Source organism: Monomorium pharaonis, chromosome 4, assembly GCF_013373865.1.
Source record: "Monomorium pharaonis isolate MP-MQ-018 chromosome 4, ASM1337386v2, whole genome shotgun sequence".
NCBI lineage: Eukaryota > Metazoa > Arthropoda > Insecta > Hymenoptera > Formicidae > Monomorium > Monomorium pharaonis.
The window spans coordinates 21,866,702-21,884,170 of record NC_050470.1 but is presented as its reverse complement, the minus strand read 5'-3'; the positions used below and the strand labels follow the sequence as shown (position 1 = coordinate 21,884,170).

Below are 17,469 nucleotides of genomic sequence, written 5' to 3'. Positions count from 1 at the left end.
GGCACTGTTTAAAATTGCACGTTATTGTAATAATTTGATTAAAAACAAAAAGTTCTTATCTTTTAAAATTTAAATTAACGTACTATAATTAATATAGTAACACAGTAAAAAAAGTTTGTGTTAAATTTAAGAGATATCGCCTGTCCTAAACGGTCCACAATATTTTTTTCTGTTAATTTAACATATCAATTTGATAACTTTTATGTAACAATTTAAGGAGAAAACTATGTCAAGATAACACATATAACATGTAATTTTAACACTATTATAATATTAATGTAATATACATCACAACATCATGTCGAGAAATAACAGTCTTCGCTCTTATATTATAGAATAAATTCAACATTTTTTTAGTCAATTTTGACAGATAAATTCTGTCACTGATAACAAAAAACATATTTATTGTGTAAAATTAAAAATATGTGCATATTGTGTTACTTTTACACTTTTTTTAGTAATTCTAATAATTTAACACTTTACTTAAATTAACACAACAATACGTTAAAGTAACAAGCAAATATAAAATGTTAACAAGAACCAAATTTAACGTAAATACAAAATGTTTTTTACTGAATAAAATTACAATCATCCATTTAAAAAATAAATAACATTGTCATAAAAAATAAATAACAAATTATTATTAAAAATGTTGTAAAAATGTTACTGTATTTACATCTAATTATTACTTAAAAGTTCTTTATATTATTTAGATAATATATGCATTAACACTTCTCTTCAAGAAAGTTTTTCAAAACAAAAGAAACGCGATGTAGAAACGTTGTTACGGATTAATATAACTGCGTATCCATAAGTTTATACAGGAAACATGTAACGTGCTGTGAATGCACGGCGAGTTAGAAATCAAATTAAATTCGCGTTTATCCAGTTTAATTAAGTATATTTTGTCTAAACGTGTATATACACAAATAAAAACATTCGCGAGTTTGAAGCAATAGCCGAATCAATTTAGTGAGTTACATAACGCAAACTTTAAATTTCTATCATTAAAGTATAATTTTTAAATACGCAATAAACCGTATCGTATTTTTAAATGGCCAATAGACCATGTCGCATGGTTCAATTGGTAAATAAGGGACTTTTAATTTATTTCCGCAGTAGAAAGTTAGTATAGCTACTGAAAGTTTTGAAATATATTCCTATTAACAGGTATGTATGTACGTACAATCGTGTGTATCAGTGATACAATCTGTACATACATTTTTTCCGTTAAGAAATTACGACGTTATTTCATGAATACGCGATAAGTTTGTTTCACTTTTCACCCGCAATAGTATTTGTTTATTTTTCTAAATAATTGAGTGAATTTTTGTTTCACAATATATATTATATGTTGAAATATTTCAATTATCGCAGATGTAATCTAAGATTATATTTTCTGCATGAATTATGCTTGCAATTTATTTAAACTTTCTAAGGAATGTTTTAAATTTTTTTAAAAAATTTTATTTTTATACGTATTATTCAGAAAAAATATTTAGTCTGCTATACAAAAATCGATTTCTCAAAAATATTTCATTTGTCATTATTTTTCTAAATTAAAAAAAAGTTATTTTTAAAAATTATAAGATATTTAAATAAATATGTATATTTAATACAAATATGTATAAGTAAACAAAAGAAATTTGTTGCTTCTTTTTCCTTCTATGTATATATTAATATTTAACTAGAACAAATTAAATAACAAGCAAATATTTTAGACTTTCTCAAATCATAAAGAAATATATGTTTCTATACAAATTATTAATATATAGCAAAATTTTTCACAAAACATATGTGCGTGTATAAAAAAAAATGTTTAATATGTAACGATAAATAAATACAGTACATAAATAATAACAGTAACATTATAAATATTTTATATAAAGTAATATTATACTTACATTAATGAAGTAATATTATACTTACATTAGTAAAGTATAAAAATTGCAACTGGCTTTTGAAAAATTCAATTTTCAGTATGGTAATTGTGCCAGCTGCAAATCGAGTTGTGGACATCATTTGTTATTGTAGGTCATGCCCATAATTTATCTCCGATATTTATAGTAATACCCCGTCGGTGACTGGCCGAATGCATTGAATCGGAAGGAAATAACGAATCACGGTGCAGATTTAAATGGAGAGGGTGTGCGGTAAAGGGCACAAATATCGCGAAACTTTAGCGAAGAGATACAGTGCGCGTTGCAGGAGTGTCGAAGCAGCACAGCGTGTTGCTCTAGTCAGGTACTTCACCTTTTCGTAATCGCGTGCCACAAGTAATTACATGACTTTTGCGCATAATTACATCGCGTTGCAACTATAAAAGGGAAACAGTGCGGTAATACTTGTACGCTTCATCATACTCATCATCGGTTATCGCTCATCGTGAACTTATAACTAGCACGATAGTAATAATTAGCACGGAGATGATGATTGTTCCGAAAAACGACGCGAAACGACGCGTGAATTTCCGTTCACATCACGTCGTTTATAAGGCCAACGTTTAAATTGTTAATTATGGTCTCGGTGCCCGAGTATCGATGCTGCTTACGAAATGCTCGGCGCCGGCCGCAGGAGGAAGTAAGTGCGAAAGCGGAAAGTATTCCTCCTAATCTCCGGTGGAAAGTGGCATTTATGCTAAAATTGAAAAGAGCGTCTCGCTTCGCTTATCGAACGAGTCATCGGAACGGCGCTGTTTCAGGCTGCCGTGAATCGCGCCTGTATTTGACTTCGACGAGGCAGAAAGAGAGGCAGAATTCCACGCGCGCGATTGTTTCGCGTCGACCGTGAGCTTGAGCAGCGAAATGTCGCGTCATCGAAGAAAAGTGCATACGCCGCGTGTGGAACTAATGATTGTAATTGCATTGCCGACGCGAGATTCATATTTGCGCGGCTATAATCCGATATATACTTTGCTATATCGCGATGCGATACGAATTAAATTTCTTCTAATTTCGGTCTCGAATCAATGCGAAAGAAAAGAGAGAGAGAGAGAGAGAGAGAGAGAGAGAGAGGAAAATATAAATTAAGTTCTTTAATTAAGTATTATATGTATTACGTGTTATAAGAAATTTAAATAAAAAAGACAAGAAAAAATCCACGTTGTAAATAAAGGGTTGATACAATCATTAATTAAAATAATAAACATATATCAATGTAAAGCACATTAGAAGATTTGCATGACTTTGATAAAGATATTAGGTTATAGTTGAGAATATTTTTTAAATTAGTATTTAAGGGAAAATTGATTTTAATATAGTAGTAAAATATTTTTAATAATAATTTATCTCATTTAATTTTCCTTTTTAGAAACAAATTAATATTTAACATTTTTTAGAAATCGAAATTTAGAATTATATTAGAAATAACTTTTTCGTTCTTAAAATTTTGGAAGAAATATATGATTTAATTACATATGTATTGACTTATAACTTTTCCTTTTCCTTTGTTGCATGTAGAAACACATTGTAATTTTATCAACAAATGTGCGTTTTTGCGTCAAATAACATTCCGCGTGCGTAACCGCAAAATTATTGTGGCACATTGACGCAATTATTGCAATATATTTTGCTGAACGAAAAAACGCATGTCGACAGTTGGTTGAATTAGGATTATTGAAATTACAACTTATGCTATATTTTGTATGTTTTATCGTTTCTAAGTAAACTTAAATCAAATATCACATAAATTTTATAAATTAATTAAATAATAAATTAATTAATATAACTTGATTAATTAGTTAAATTGTTTTCATAACACGTTTAACAAAAATATACGTAACATGGCAATAAAGAAATATATATTATTACAAATTAGCACGCTGATTTTATACACTTAAAGATATATTTTTATTTTTAATACAGTATTTTCTATAATTAATATCCATTAACAGCAACATTAAATTCTAGTTACAGAAAGTTATATAATTAATAAATATTTTGCTAATATTATTTTATGTTTTTCATTTCAATTAAATCGACGCACTATTCAATCAATCGTACTCATGTTCAAATCTATCTATCATATTTATGCTAACAACAGGATTAATCCGTATTTGACATAACAGTATTTGCACGGTTCACTTTTTCCTGCGTTTACGCAACGTTCCGAAAAAAAAGTGGCGTTCGTAATCCGTCTGCGTCCCGTAATACGATTATCAAGCAGATAAATATTGCATCTCGACGATCTCGAGTTTCGTCTGACAGCTTAATTATCGTTTTCGCATAATCGGCTCACGGCACTGCTTCCAGACCATGCCATGACGAGGAAGAAAAGGAGCAACGATGCGGAGAGAAACGGATGGTTATCATACCGACAACTCTGGATGCCCCCGAGGAGAACGAGCCGACCCAGCTATTTCTACGCCTCCCCTGATTATGCTTTCGGCAACACTAGGGATGAATCTAGTCTGGACTATCATCATGACTTCCGGGACCACCACAGAAGGCAGCACGATTCGCTGTACAGACATCGTGAGTCTTTAAATGTCAGCGTGAAATTTATAATCGGCACTTCGTAATCCGTGTACCTAGCTCATTATTTTGACATCTAAATTCGACGTAATTAAATACGAAGATAAATGTTGTAATCAAAGATAACATTACATTTATTGTGCGGTGCGATTACATCGGGCACTAATATTTATTATCTCTTAATTAGATGTTATTATCCGCACCAAATTGATTGAACTTTAACGATTATATATAACCGACAACTTTACAAATTATTTATTCCCGCATTTACGGTTTTATCTAATCGTGTTTAGCCACTTAATATTGAAAATGACTCTAAATCACGGGAATTAAGTTGGAAAGTAAAAATTGGTCATTAATATATGTATATATATATCACTGAGGTAATAAACTTCAGGCAGAGTCTTAAAATGATACCTTGTTCCGCGCACGTATGCAAGTTACCTGTACGCGGGCAATCGAGTTACGCAGAACCGGCATTGTTACAACGTTGTAAAATTCAAACGAGTTTCACCTGGAGCGCGGCAACAAAAAAGAAACGCCCGGTGTCGCCTCGTAAAAAAACGCAATTATGGTGTTTGCTGGGCGCCGTAAAGTGAACCACCATCCACAGCGAATGCTCGTGCAATCATCAGGATGGTTTCCATTTTTTCACGATGCGTTTCCACTCCGTCCGCACGCTTTCGTTTCACATGCTTTTTTCTCTTATAAAAAAAAAAATAACGCGTTCTTTGTTTCGGAAATCCCCCCGAAAAACGTCGATGGGGCCACGAGAAATTGGACTGAAGTGTTATAACTCGAAGACTCGGTTTTACCAAGCGCGTTGTAAACAAGAGAAAATGTATCGTCGCGATTGCCTACCGTCGGCTTTTACTAAGCTGGAAATAAAAAGAGGAGCGGCGGACGTTCGTTCGTTCGTTTGGTGCCCTCGATCCCCATTCGCGATGCATTACTCGGGCAGATGCGCGAGTTCCCATGAACCCGTCCACCAATGACCTATACCGGCGACTTGGAGCCCGGAGTTGTAAATACAGAGACGAGAGGGAAAATCATCTTCGGGAGAAGGGATTCGCCATTCTCTCCTTTCGTAGGATCTAAGACACACTTACGACCCGGATAGTGGAATATGGTAGTCGCGTAACATCCATGGTGCCATCTCGAGCACTCGTCCTCTCGCGCTTGGGCATCTCCGACAGTCGTTAGGGCCGTGAGCGACAGCTGGAACGGAGGAGGCTCGAACCCGCCGCACCCGGGTCCCCCCCCGAATTAACAACAGAAGAGGAAACGTGCTATACGTTATACGCCGCTCGAAGTAGTAAGTAAGGGGGAAAAAACGATCAGCGGACTCATCATCGCAAATCGCTTTCGCTCCGATATGTTCACGTCGGCGCGAATAATGCCGCGCTTTCGTTTACGCCGTGCATCATACGTCACACGTGCTGACAGGTGATTAACATTTACTCGAGCACGCGGTATCCCCCGTCGAATATTGATGACCGCCTTCGCGAGCGCGTGGGGGACCTACTTACCTCAATAAAGGAAGATAACATTGCCGTGCCGTGTGTGACCCGGCGAAAATCTCGCTTCGTTTCTAATCGCGTCATTGGAAATCGTGGTTTCGCTCATTTTCATTTAATCCTTGTAATTCTAAGTAACGACGTAATCCCCGCGAGACGCAACGAGATAATTTGACGTAATCTCGCATCATGAAAATGTGAATTTTATCACGTAGCAGGCACACCCCTACGTTTCGTTTCGCAGGTATGGCGAGCACGGTACCATGGTTGCTGACAATGTCGCTACTGGCTGTCCCAAAATTTGCGGCCTACACGGGTCCCAGCATCCTGTCCAGGGATCTTCAAGCACCCGCGTTGCCACTAACGCCGTCCGTTTCTATTCCATTTTTCTCGACGCACGTAAGAACATGGATATTATTAATTAAGAATTATCAATTATAATTTTAGTATCCATCATAATTATTTATGAATTATTTAATTAATTATAAATTAATTGTTGACTATTTCTGCACGGAGAGAATTTTCTCTAAAAAATTACCCTAAAAATCGTGGTTATTGTGAGACAACGTAAACCTTGAAGAATTTTATCATACTTGTAATAAAATTTCCTAAAATTTAGTAAAATTTTAATAAAATTTTAGTAAATTTTGTCAAAAGTATAGTAAAATTCTTCAAGGTTTACGTTGTCCCACAATTATCACGATTTTCAGGGTAATTTTTAAGAGAAAATTCCTTCCGTGTGGATTTTCTTTCGAATAAAATTTTGTCTACATTTACACTTGAAGTAAAAGACCTAAAAGGAGACTCGTTACACATAACAATATTTGCATATTTTATTGTTTCATTGTTGTTTAAGATAACAATTTGTTTTATGAAATTTGGTCGCGTCCCGCTAGAACATCGACTACAAAGATTTCTCATCGCATTATGACGAACACGCCGGCCCGTCACGGAATTGCGATAATCACCGGCCGTCCGAGGAAAAATCGACGGTTTCCACGAACGTAGGCAATCTTTACGGATCGGCGCCGCAATCGCGGCATCGCGTTGCTACATCCAATCTGGGCAAAAGCAATCCTTCGAGATCCATTGGAAGAGCTATCGACATGTTCCGCGCGGATCCTCACTCGGTCAATCAATTGGACTTTCATGATTTCGGGGACGGTTTCGAGCCGGGACGCATTATAGACGACTACGTCGGTCCTGCTATGGAGCTGGTACGATAGTCCTTTCTGTTGCAAATTCTGGCAAAAGTATTCAAAATATTTCGCAATATCTACATATCGGCGGTGATGTTTGTAGCTAACAAAGCCGCGCGAACGATTTATGTGATTCAATATAGGTCGTCATTAATTAATACGCGCAATTTCATTAATGCATGTACCTACAAGTAATAAATCAATTGCAATATATTGTGCTTTTTCATTTATAATTTCTTTTGCACACTGAATTTATATCAAACTAATAAAAAAAAATTATTGGCCTATTTTATAAGCTAGCTTATCTTATAAAATTGAAATAGTTTCGCTGATGAAACACTATTTGTATAATTACGATGTGAAATGACTGACACAGGTATTGCGAATTTTCCAACAAGCTTCACATTTATGGTTTATTATTTTCTCTCACAGGTGTACGCCTGGTCCACGATTGATTTTGAATTCGACAGTATCGAAGCGCGAGATAATGCTATATTCGAGGGCGATTACATCGCGGAGAATAACTTGCCGCTGGGCCTGGAAGTCTGGCACGACAAAGTCTTCATTACACTGCCAAAATGGAGGACTGGCATACCGGCGACTCTGGCTACCGTGCCCAGGCATTCCAAGACAAAGAATCCTAAATTAAGACCGTACCCTAACTGGCGCTGGCATCAACCAGGTTATCTCTATGCTAATCAACCTGCATAAAATTCCTCGTCGGTTTTTTCAGATTAATTTTGAGGCTTCAAAATGCATGTGATTATATGCTTGATTAATCACCGCGTAATAACAGTTATTTCAATTTTCGGAAAATCGTAAAATTAATGAAATTTTTTAAAGCGCAATAAAGAACGCACGATAAATATTTAGTGTCTACTACTGGAATGAGAATTCCTTGTGTTTTGTCTTGTAAATTTAAATTTAATTTAGAAAACAAAATCGGAAAAAAGAGATAGGTAAAAAATACGCGACAGAAAATGTTACTAATCTTAAAAAAAAACAAACAGTGTAAAAATAAAAAAGTATTAATAATTAATTTGCGCGCTGGAAGATTCTGCGAGAACAAATTGTATCAACATTAATCCACGCGAAGAGTCCAGGAATGTGAGAAACGCCAATAACGTTTTCACGCAATCAGAAACGGAAACTGAGTAAAAGGATTTCTCACGCGAATAGTCTCGCGATAACAAACGAATCTATTTTCCTCTGTTCAACAAGGAACAAGAGCGAACCGTTAAGAGCTAATTAATTTATGACGTCGTATGAGAAAACAAACCAACAGAAACTAAGCAATTAAACCAAGGAGGAAACGTGTAAGAGAATTTTCAACCAAACACATTGGCTTTTCCAAACAAACGGAAAAAATTTCCTCGATATCTAACCGATTAAAAATTTATCTATAAATCCATGCTAATTGAATATTGTCCGTGCCATCTCTTTTCAGGAAGCTGCGAGAGCTTAACGTCAGTCTTCCGAGTTCAAGTAGACGAGTGCGATCGGCTGTGGGTCCTCGACTCCGGCAAAACGGACCTCGCCAAGAGATCGAAACAGAGCTGCCCGCCCGCCATATTCATCTTCGACCTGCGCACCGATACCCTCATCAGGAAGTACACCTTCCCAGACGAGCACATCAAACAGGATTCCCTGTACATCAATATAGTAGTGGACATCAGAGACAACGATTGCGGCTCCGCTGTAGCGTACTTGGCCGACGTCTGGCGTTACGGCGTCGTGGTGTACGACTTCTTCAAGGACTCCACCTTCAGAGTCGAGCATCATTTCTTCTATCCCGACCCCCTGGCGGCCAGATACGAGTTGCACGGCATAAAGTTCCAATGGACCGACGGTATATTCGGAATGGCGCTCAGTCCTGTGGACGTTCACGACGACAGAACGCTGTTCTTCCATCCGATGTCGAGCTTCCGCGAGTTCGCCGTGTCCACGTCGGTCTTCAGGGACAAGCGAAGCGCGGATCATAACACGGAGAGGTTTATGCCCGTCGGGAAGCCCAGGGCCAAGGACTACGGCCACTCCTCGGGGTCTGTCATCGACATGAACGGCGTCATGTTCTTCAACATGGTCACCAGGGACTCCGTGTGGTGCTGGGACACCAGGAAGGAGTACATACCGCAGAATCTGGGCGTGATCGGGACCAGCAATGAGTCCCTGGTGTTCCCGAACGACGTTAAAGTGGATCACGAACAGGAGCAAAGTGTGTGGCTGCTCTCGAACCGATTGCCGATGTATTTGTACGGGACACTCAACAGCGCCAGCATTAATTACCGGGTGTTCAAAGCAAACGTTAAAGAAGCTGTCAGAGATACCGTTTGCGATCCTAATTACGTAGTTCCTGACTCGGATCCAGGCCTCGACGACACTTGTTGAGAATTCTGTTCGCACACTCCGCTACGTTAAATTAATTCTCGACAGTTCTAATCAGATTTTTCGCCATGACATCGAAATGTCTCTTATTTTAAAATCTAAGCATTGAAATCTTCAGCACTGAATCGCTGAACATCGAAGCGTTCAGGGAGACCTACTTTTCTTAAGTTATCTCGTTTATTTATTGTATTCCTGATTATCGCTGATTTTAAAAAAATACGATTATATTGAACAAATCGTTATACGATACTTAATAAGCATTGTTTAGCGCACAAGCACGTTATTTTAATATTCCTACTACCATAAACAATGCAATCTTTCGAGTTACCAATGATTAGACAATTATATGTAAAATTATTAGCATAAATATACGTTTTGTACATATATATAAGTCACATTTGTATAAAACTTTCACTTAATAGAATTATCATACCTGGTAGAAGAGAAGCATTGCTATTGCGTATAAACATTCCTGTTGTTAATTTAAAATGATTGGTGAAATACTTGCGTGTGTATATGTTGAAGGATAAAGACGTCAAGTTTGATCAATCAACTGCAAATGTCATTAATGCTAGCTTGTCAGAGAAATTATTGGAAATGTACATTTTTCCCAAGATAATGATTATTTCATAACCATAAGATTGCCGATTCAGACTTTGCATTGTAATTTCTTTGTGACTAATTTGCAAATAATAAATTGCAAATAATAAAAATTGATAATTAAACAAGACAGTAATTTTAAGACACCTCATTTTTCTCTTATATTATATACAAATTAATTTTAGACAAATGACACACTTTACGCGATGTCTACGTTAAATATTATTCAGGGACAAAATATTTATGCTATGAGCTAAAAACAAGCGCACGAAAAGAATTTTCTCTTAAAAATTACCCTGAAAATCGTGGTAATTGTAGGACAACGTAAACCTTGAAGAATTTTATTATTGACAAAATTTACTAAAATTTTATTAAAATTTTACTAAATTTTAGGAAATTTTATTACAAGTATGGTAAAATTCTTCAAGGTTTACGTTGTCTCACAATTACCACGATTTTCAGGGTAATTTTTAAGAGAAAATTCTCTCCGTGCGCAGTTTTTATTGATAATATGCGTAATTTCTCGTTTAAGAGTTAAAAAGTGTTTACAGGCGGTAGAGGATCGTTTGGAAACTCCTCCATCAAACTGCCGTCTTCCAACGAAACCGGCGTTCCTGAATCATCACTTCTGTCATACATGAAGCAAAAACTATCGTCTCGCTGTAGCTTATCGTCTGAATGCATTTTGAAAATTTTTTCTGCCAAAAATTCATTTGCTTTTTTGTAAGCGTCAATTTTACTTCTTGCATCGTCCTGCAGGGTGGTCTCTAAATTCGATACTGACGCTTCTCTTTGATCATTTAACGTAGCTACGCTATTTGAAAGTTGGGTCAATTTTTGCAGCTGTTCGTTGCATGATTTTAATTCATGGCAATTATTATCTTCAATAAATGACGATGGACCGGGTAAAGATGATTTCAAAGAATTCCTAAGAACATGATTAGACATACTTTTCTCGGCTTTATTATTTAATGTGTCGAACTGTTTGTTATTATTGCTGTCCGATAATTGCGTCGTGATGTCGTTGTCAATACTTTCGTGAGATAAATTAATCTCGTATATCTCGTTTTCAGAATGAATGTCTATTGCGCTTAAATATTTCTCACCTCTCGAATTATTTAATTTTTCTAACGAACCAACATACGACATATCGTTTACATTAGCCGCACAATTATCACTTGAGTTCAAAGTGATTAATTTAACTTGCTCGGTTCCGTGGATTGTACCATCAGCATTCGCATTTCTACGCGAAGAAATTATTTCGCTCTCGTTATTGTTTTCTCTGTCCAGTTTTACGGTGTCCGTTTGATTTACCGCATTGAATTCTTGAAATGGAGGACTGTTATGTACATTCACGTTACCCGCGTCTTCGATCGGCAACGCGACGTCGCGTATACTCCGCTCCGACAGCTCGACATCATAGTTACCTACGTCGGCGATCAGTCGAACTGGCAAATTATCATCGATCGCATTGTCCACGCGATTGTGATTTTCGTCGAATATCAAGACGTTTATCCTCCGACTATTTTCGATATTCAAACGTGTGTCCCCTTGGAGTCCGATGGCCGCCGAACTTTCTGTCGCCACTTGCGATTCGCTCGGCACCTGCTCCCGATCGACGAATATTACACAGAGATTGTGGCCCTGCTCGCCGCGATTGTCATTAGCGACGGGCAGCGTTGAATCTCCAAGATCGTCTTGATCATTTTCCACTTTTTGCTCGAACAACTCGTCCCGGTTGTGCGTAATCATCTCGTTGTCCATCCGACAGACGAATTCCGCGTCGAGGTCCTCCTGCCGCAAGATCGGAAAACTCGGAAAGAACCCCTCGGTCGTCCCCGTCGGATTGTGAGCCCGCCAGAAGACCCGCGTCACGATCTCGGGCTTGAAGAAGAACGCGCTGTGCATCGCGCCGACGGTGTTGTCGTCGACGATGTCGCGCTGCTGGCCCTCCCGAAGTCTCCCGTCCCCCGGGAATTGACCGTGCAGATTCTTGTTGGCGAGTATCACGCCCCGCGGATGAGCGACCCGCTCGATGTTCCTCGTGATCTCCCGGAGATTCAGCGGCGCCTGCCTTGCGTAACGGTTGGAGTCGTGGTTCGCGTTCCGACGCGCGGGAATCGCGGTATCCATGCAGCTGCCGGCGATTGAGAGACGATTAGAGACGCCTGTCGGGGCCCCGACAGGTTCCTCGCGTTCCGATGGCGTTTCGCTCGTCAGCGAGTCGCGTTTTCTCCTAATCTCCAACTCTCTCTCGCTTCCCGACCGCGCGAGCCGATGGCGAACTCTCGAGGCGCGTCGTTCGCCGACCGATCGCTGAAAACTCGGCGACAAATTGCGCCCCCCTGCTCTCACCGTCACCGTTTTGTCTTCCGGCGGGCTGGGATTGTTACAAGTTTTCACGACTTTCGTCTCTTCGGATTCCTTTGTCGGTGCGCCGTGAATCAACGACGAGTCGCGTCCCCTTCGCGCTCCCAGCTCTCTCTTATCCTCCGACAAGGTGAGCTCGTTGTAAGCCCTCAGAGCTCTCAGCTCTATCGCCTCGCGTCGCTCGCTCGACAGTTTGCGACTCGCCGGCGGCAGATCGTGCCTTTTCCTCGCTCTCGTCTCCCTTTTGTTCGCCAACATAAAATTGTCAGAAGTATCCAACGCTTTCGTCCTTATTTCGCGCGCCTCCGCGTAATTCTCCTCTCCGAACGATGCCATGTTGTAAACGGTACGCAACTCGGCCGACCGTCTATTTCGCATCTGCTCGGGCTTCCATCTACGTTGCTTGCTCGAAGAATCGCACGTCATCATCGTCGTCGTCCCCGTCGCCGTCTCGTCGCAAGTCTCTTCAGTCTGAACGTTTCCTCGACAATTTTCCGTGGACAGTTTGTCAGGCGCATCGACGACGATCCCCTCGTATCCCGAGGGTCGTGCAGCTTGGGCTAAGGACTTGCTCCCCCAGGATTGCCTCTTGTGTGATTCCTCGCATTTCTCGATCTGCTTCTTCAAACGGTACGCTTCCGAATATCCGTACGCGGACCTGTCGATTCTGCCTCGCTGCATATTGACGATAGGTGAGAAGGACTTGAATTCTCTCTCATTAACGTTGTATTCCACGTTTTTCCCGTTTTTCGAACCGTTGCGCAAGGCACGATGGCACGCGCATGATATTTTTGAGTTTTTATAGTTTCGTTCCTTTTCACTTTCCTCCGGGCCAGTTGGCACCAGCGGTGCGTCGATTTGACACGAAGGATGCTTTCTCCAATCAACTCGCTCGAGCCGAGTGTTCTCCTGCTGGTTCACGGAAATACGATAGAGTTTCGCTTCTAATTTCCTCACCAGGGAGGCACACGGCTTGGCCTCCTTCTCGCTCTGGAACGAGGGGCACTGCACAGTCTTTGCGACTCCTTCCCCTTTCTCTTTTTTCTTCTTCTTCGATGCCGCATAAACGTTACGAGATTCCGTTGACTTCGCGCCACTCTCCACTTTGTTGGAAATGACGTTTTCACTTTTTACTAATGAAACGTTTTCCTGATCTCCAGTTAAAATCTGTTCTTCTTTTCCGTTAACTAGAACAATTTCGTCATCCCCCTTTTCTTCACCTCTTTCTTCTTCGGTTTGTTTCTTCGCCGTAAAATTCCCTATAATGTCTTCCTTTCTCAAAGCGTGATCCACGTTTTCACTTTTTACTAATGAAACGTTTTCCTGATCTCCAGTTAAAATCTCTTCTTTTCCGTTAACTAGAACAATTTCGTCATCCCCCTTTTCTTCATCTTTTTCTTCTTCGGTTTGTTTCTTCACCGTAGAATTCCCTATAATGTCTTCCTTTCTCAAAGCGCGATTCACGTTTTCACTTTTTACTAATGAAACATTATCCCGAACTGCAGTTAAAATCTGTTCCTTCCTGTTAAATTCTTTTCTCAAAACGTGAGCCACAGTTTTTTCCACGTCACCCTTCGCCAGTTTATTTCTTAATACTTTTCCCTTGTCCTCCTCTGGAAGGAAAGGAAACTGCGCCGCTCTTTCTTCCATCACTTCAGATGTCCCCGCGTCTTGCTCCTCCCAGTAGGATCGCTCGAGTATCCTGGAACGCGCGTCCATCACATCCTCCGCGGTTACTTTCAGCATCCTCATCGACTTTTCGGCCACGCTCAAGTCATCGTTGACGTCGGAATTGTAATCGTTCGCGTCGCTCGTGTCGTCGGTGACAAGGGTCGTCAGGGACTTGGCGTTTGTTCTGCTGGACAGGTCCACAAAGTATCCGTTTAGATTCAACAGACTCGCGTGCTTGCCCCGTCTGATTATCGCTATGTCGAGACACTCGTCGTCCAGGGAACGGCCGACCCTGCCGGGGACATCGGCGATACTCGCGATACTTCTCCGCGCGATCATTGTGAACCTACGGAATTTCGCCACCTTTCGCAGCTGCATGTACCACTTGAGAGTCGGATAACACTTGCAGATGAAGATAACTGAAACGATTAAAGTTTGCGCAGAGATTATTGCTTAAGTAAAGAGGAGTCCTCAAGTTATTTCATTTCTCTGTCTCTTTTCTCATTCACTTACCTAGCCATATCGATTTCTCCGTGATAAACTCAACGAGACGCGACGTCGGGACGCTTCCCTTGCGCCACAGTAAAAAAGTGATGACAATTACGACGACTTCCAAAACGAAATCCTTAAGAAAGCTGAGGATCATCCAAAGTACGAGCAAGTTTTGCCGGCTTTGCGTGAATATCGTGTAGATATTGGCCACGTACGCAAGAAGTGAGACGCGACTGATGATTAACCGGGCCGCTTCAATCCACGATAAAACTGAAGAAATTTTTCATCCTTAGCTCTTACTTCTATAGGCAGGAATATTTTTAGATTATACCAGCACAATACGACAAGAACTACGTCTTTATGCCGAGTATGTAAGACGGAATGCTAACTCGTCTTAAGCCAATCGATATCCTGCACTACCAATTCGTCGGATTGCGAAACTGAGAAGTTCAAGATCTTCTTTAGCTGCCGATCCCACTTGAGCCAGCTCCAGTTCAAAGTACTGCCGGCCTTGACAAAGTGATGCAACACATTTAATTTGACTGGGGCAAATGTCAATGCGCGAACGTCAAATTCTTCATTACAACTTATATTTCGCATAAAGTTTTATTTAATATTTAAACAATTAATAATGTAACGAATAATTATATTTATTTATAAAATAGCCATTTAAATAATTCGTATAGTTAATATATATATAAAACATATTTGTAATATCACAATATATATAATTAAATGTATATTGAAATTAACCTTCACACAATTTATGTGATTCTAAAATTATATTTAAAAAATTTAAATTTTTACTCAAATTCTACGAGGTACTACTACAAATTAGATACACTGTCAAATATTTACCAGGCCTAGAATATTTATGAGCAATATTATTGATTGAAGAAATCCAAAGCCAGACATTGTGTAGCCGAAATTTCAACACTAATTTGATTTGTTCTTCTAAAATCATTCTCGACTTAAACTTTTTAATTTTAAACTTTCCCGATTTAACAAATTTTTTAATAATAAAAGTAGTCTACTTAACCTGACATGTTAAGTAGACAGAACAACTGCACGTTCGTCTGCCATCGATGGGCGTGTAAAATTCCGATGTTTCATTTTCTTTATTTTAATGTATTGCATCATAAAAATTAAATACAATATTTTGAACATTTTGAAATTTGGATTAAAATTAAAAAATGTATTTATTGTAAGGAAATAAATAGAAAAGAAGAGACAAAAAAGCGTATTCTCTTGGACACATTTGTTCAGTAAAGACGAGGCACAGGGTGTACCTGAAAGTCTGCAACCTGTTTAACGTTTCTGCATTATGGACAGAATAGTTGGTCACCGGGTTATTAATTATAATCATATTCTTGATGTTATTTTAATTCTTTATAAAAATATTAGCTTTTAACTTATAATTATATATAAATTCTATTAATTTTAAATAATTTAATTTTTAATTTTAACCAGTTATTTTTTTAATAAATTTTATTTAAATTTATTAATTTTTTCCTAAAAATTTACCTGTGCAAAAAAAAAATATAAAAAATACATTTTTACTTTAAAAAATATTTCTATGTTATTTTATGAACTTATTCCAAATAAAATATTAAATCTATTTGATAATTTATATTTCATAATTGTTTTGAATAATCTACCCATAAAAAATTATGACTTTCTATTTTAACAGAAGTAATGTTTTCCAAAATTAATTTTTAATTTAATGTAACTAAAATTTAATGTAACTAAAATTAATTAATTTTAATATTAATTTAGTTGAAAATATGTTAACATACCTAATTGCTGTGTGTGTGTGTGTGCGCGCGCGCACGGGAAAAGTCTACTTGCTTGGGAATTGTTGGAGCGAAATCGAGCTAATGCTCTTGTTTCAGTTGATATGGAATCGTCGTCGCGGAATTGCATGTAAAAGCGCTCATTACCTATACGCGCAAATAATGGTAATGTCAGTCGGTTCATCGCGATGTTATCTTGAGGTCGCCCGACGTGCGCAAACTAACGAACACGTTAGTGCAGCGCCTCGACTGCGTCGCGGACTCCTTCTTCGATAGGAGAACGGAAATTGCATTACGGCATAACAACGATATACATAATTATACACGTCACTCTCCGTAAACCGAGCTACATATTTGCGTTATAAATTGGAAGTGGCACGTGCTAATCGCGTTGCAATTTATGTTTTTTTTTTTCTCAGGACTGTATCAAACAACGCATTGGAGATTGACGTTTGCGAATGAAATAACTGAATTCCACCGATCAAATAACCTCAATCTTAATTCGTTTTGTTCTAATTTGTTAGATTCAAATTTTTAACTTGCAACATTTAGTTCGCGTAGTCTGACATTTCATTCGTATACTGACAGTGAGAAAAAAAAATTGTTTGATTAAAATAAATATGTCATTAGTGATATTTAAGTAACTATTCGTTTCAAACAAATAATGTTTACTTATGTCGGACGTAAACGAATTGTTTCAATAGTACCAATAACATTGATTTAAATCAAGTAGCCTTTTCTATCAGTTGTATACTAATTTCTAAGACGCAGAAACATTATACTCTCCGCTCTTGACCCTGCAACTGCGTAGAACATCTCGCGAGCCTCTCGTTCCACTTCGTACGGCGGCGTAAGTTTCCACGTCGCAGACGTAGATTTCAACGGAATAAACATGATATATCTCATGAAAATCAAGCGAGCGCATCCTTCACCTCACCTCGGTGAGGAAAGTCACGTGAAATTCAATTAA

General features: G+C 38.4%; 2 protein-coding genes across 5 annotated transcripts; one reads left to right on the top strand and one right to left on the bottom strand.

Annotated features, from left to right (window-relative positions):
* The first annotated feature begins 1,876 nt into the window (after nt 1-1,876).
* On the top strand, nt 1,877-10,301 carry LOC105840334 (protein yellow). Of its 2 annotated transcripts, XM_036285957.1 has the most exons (6): nt 1,877-2,244; nt 4,251-4,472; nt 6,234-6,388; nt 6,886-7,206; nt 7,621-7,870; nt 8,636-10,301. In XM_036285957.1, exons 2-6 carry the CDS (start codon nt 4,259-4,261, stop codon nt 9,574-9,576), a joined length of 1,881 nt encoding a protein of 626 aa, XP_036141850.1. In that variant the 5' UTR covers nt 1,877-2,244; nt 4,251-4,258; the 3' UTR covers nt 9,577-10,301. The 2 variants fall into 2 exon arrangements, with proteins under 2 accessions (XP_036141850.1, XP_012542694.3); XM_012687240.3 differs by lacking the exon at nt 1,877-2,244 and having other exon boundaries at nt 3,762-4,472.
* Nucleotides 10,302-10,613: 312 nt separating this feature from the next.
* On the bottom strand, nt 10,614-17,349 carry LOC105840995. 3 transcript variants are annotated; one of them, XM_036285688.1, is made up of 4 exons: nt 15,565-16,127; nt 15,096-15,216; nt 14,728-14,976; nt 10,614-14,633 (listed from the first exon to the last, which is right to left on the bottom strand). In XM_036285688.1, exons 1-4 carry the CDS (start codon nt 15,619-15,621, stop codon nt 10,708-10,710), a joined length of 4,353 nt encoding a protein of 1,450 aa, XP_036141581.1. In that variant the 5' UTR covers nt 15,622-16,127; the 3' UTR covers nt 10,614-10,707. The 3 variants fall into 3 exon arrangements, 2 of the variants coding, with proteins under 2 accessions (XP_036141581.1, XP_028044904.2); XM_028189103.2 differs by having other exon boundaries at nt 15,096-16,127; XR_004962955.1 differs by lacking the exons at nt 10,614-14,633; nt 15,565-16,127 and adding an exon at nt 16,503-17,349 and having other exon boundaries at nt 14,844-15,216.
* Between the last annotated feature and the right edge of the window lie 120 nt (nt 17,350-17,469).

What these genes read in the sequence shown, in the direction of transcription:
- LOC105840334 (XM_036285957.1), top strand. Translation starts at nt 4,259, where the DNA reads ATGACGAGGAAGAAAAGGAGCAACGATGCGGAGAGAAACGGATGGTTA. An exon ending in CGATTCGCTGTACAGACATC is followed by an intron (nt 4,473 to 6,233) that starts GTGAGTCTTTAA and finishes TTCGTTTCGCAG; the next exon opens with GTATGGCGAGCACGGTACCA. An exon ending in CTGGCGCTGGCATCAACCAG is followed by an intron (nt 7,871 to 8,635) that starts GTTATCTCTATG and finishes ATCTCTTTTCAG; the next exon opens with GAAGCTGCGAGAGCTTAACG.
- LOC105840995 (XM_028189103.2), bottom strand. Translation starts at nt 15,306, where the DNA reads ATGCGAAATATAAGTTGTAATGAAGAATTTGACGTTCGCGCATTGACA. An exon ending in TATCGATTGGCTTAAGACGA is followed by an intron (nt 14,977 to 15,095) that starts GTTAGCATTCCG and finishes AAATTTCTTCAG; the next exon opens with TTTTATCGTGGATTGAAGCG. An exon ending in GGAGAAATCGATATGGCTAG is followed by an intron (nt 14,634 to 14,727) that starts GTAAGTGAATGA and finishes TAATCGTTTCAG; the next exon opens with TTATCTTCATCTGCAAGTGT.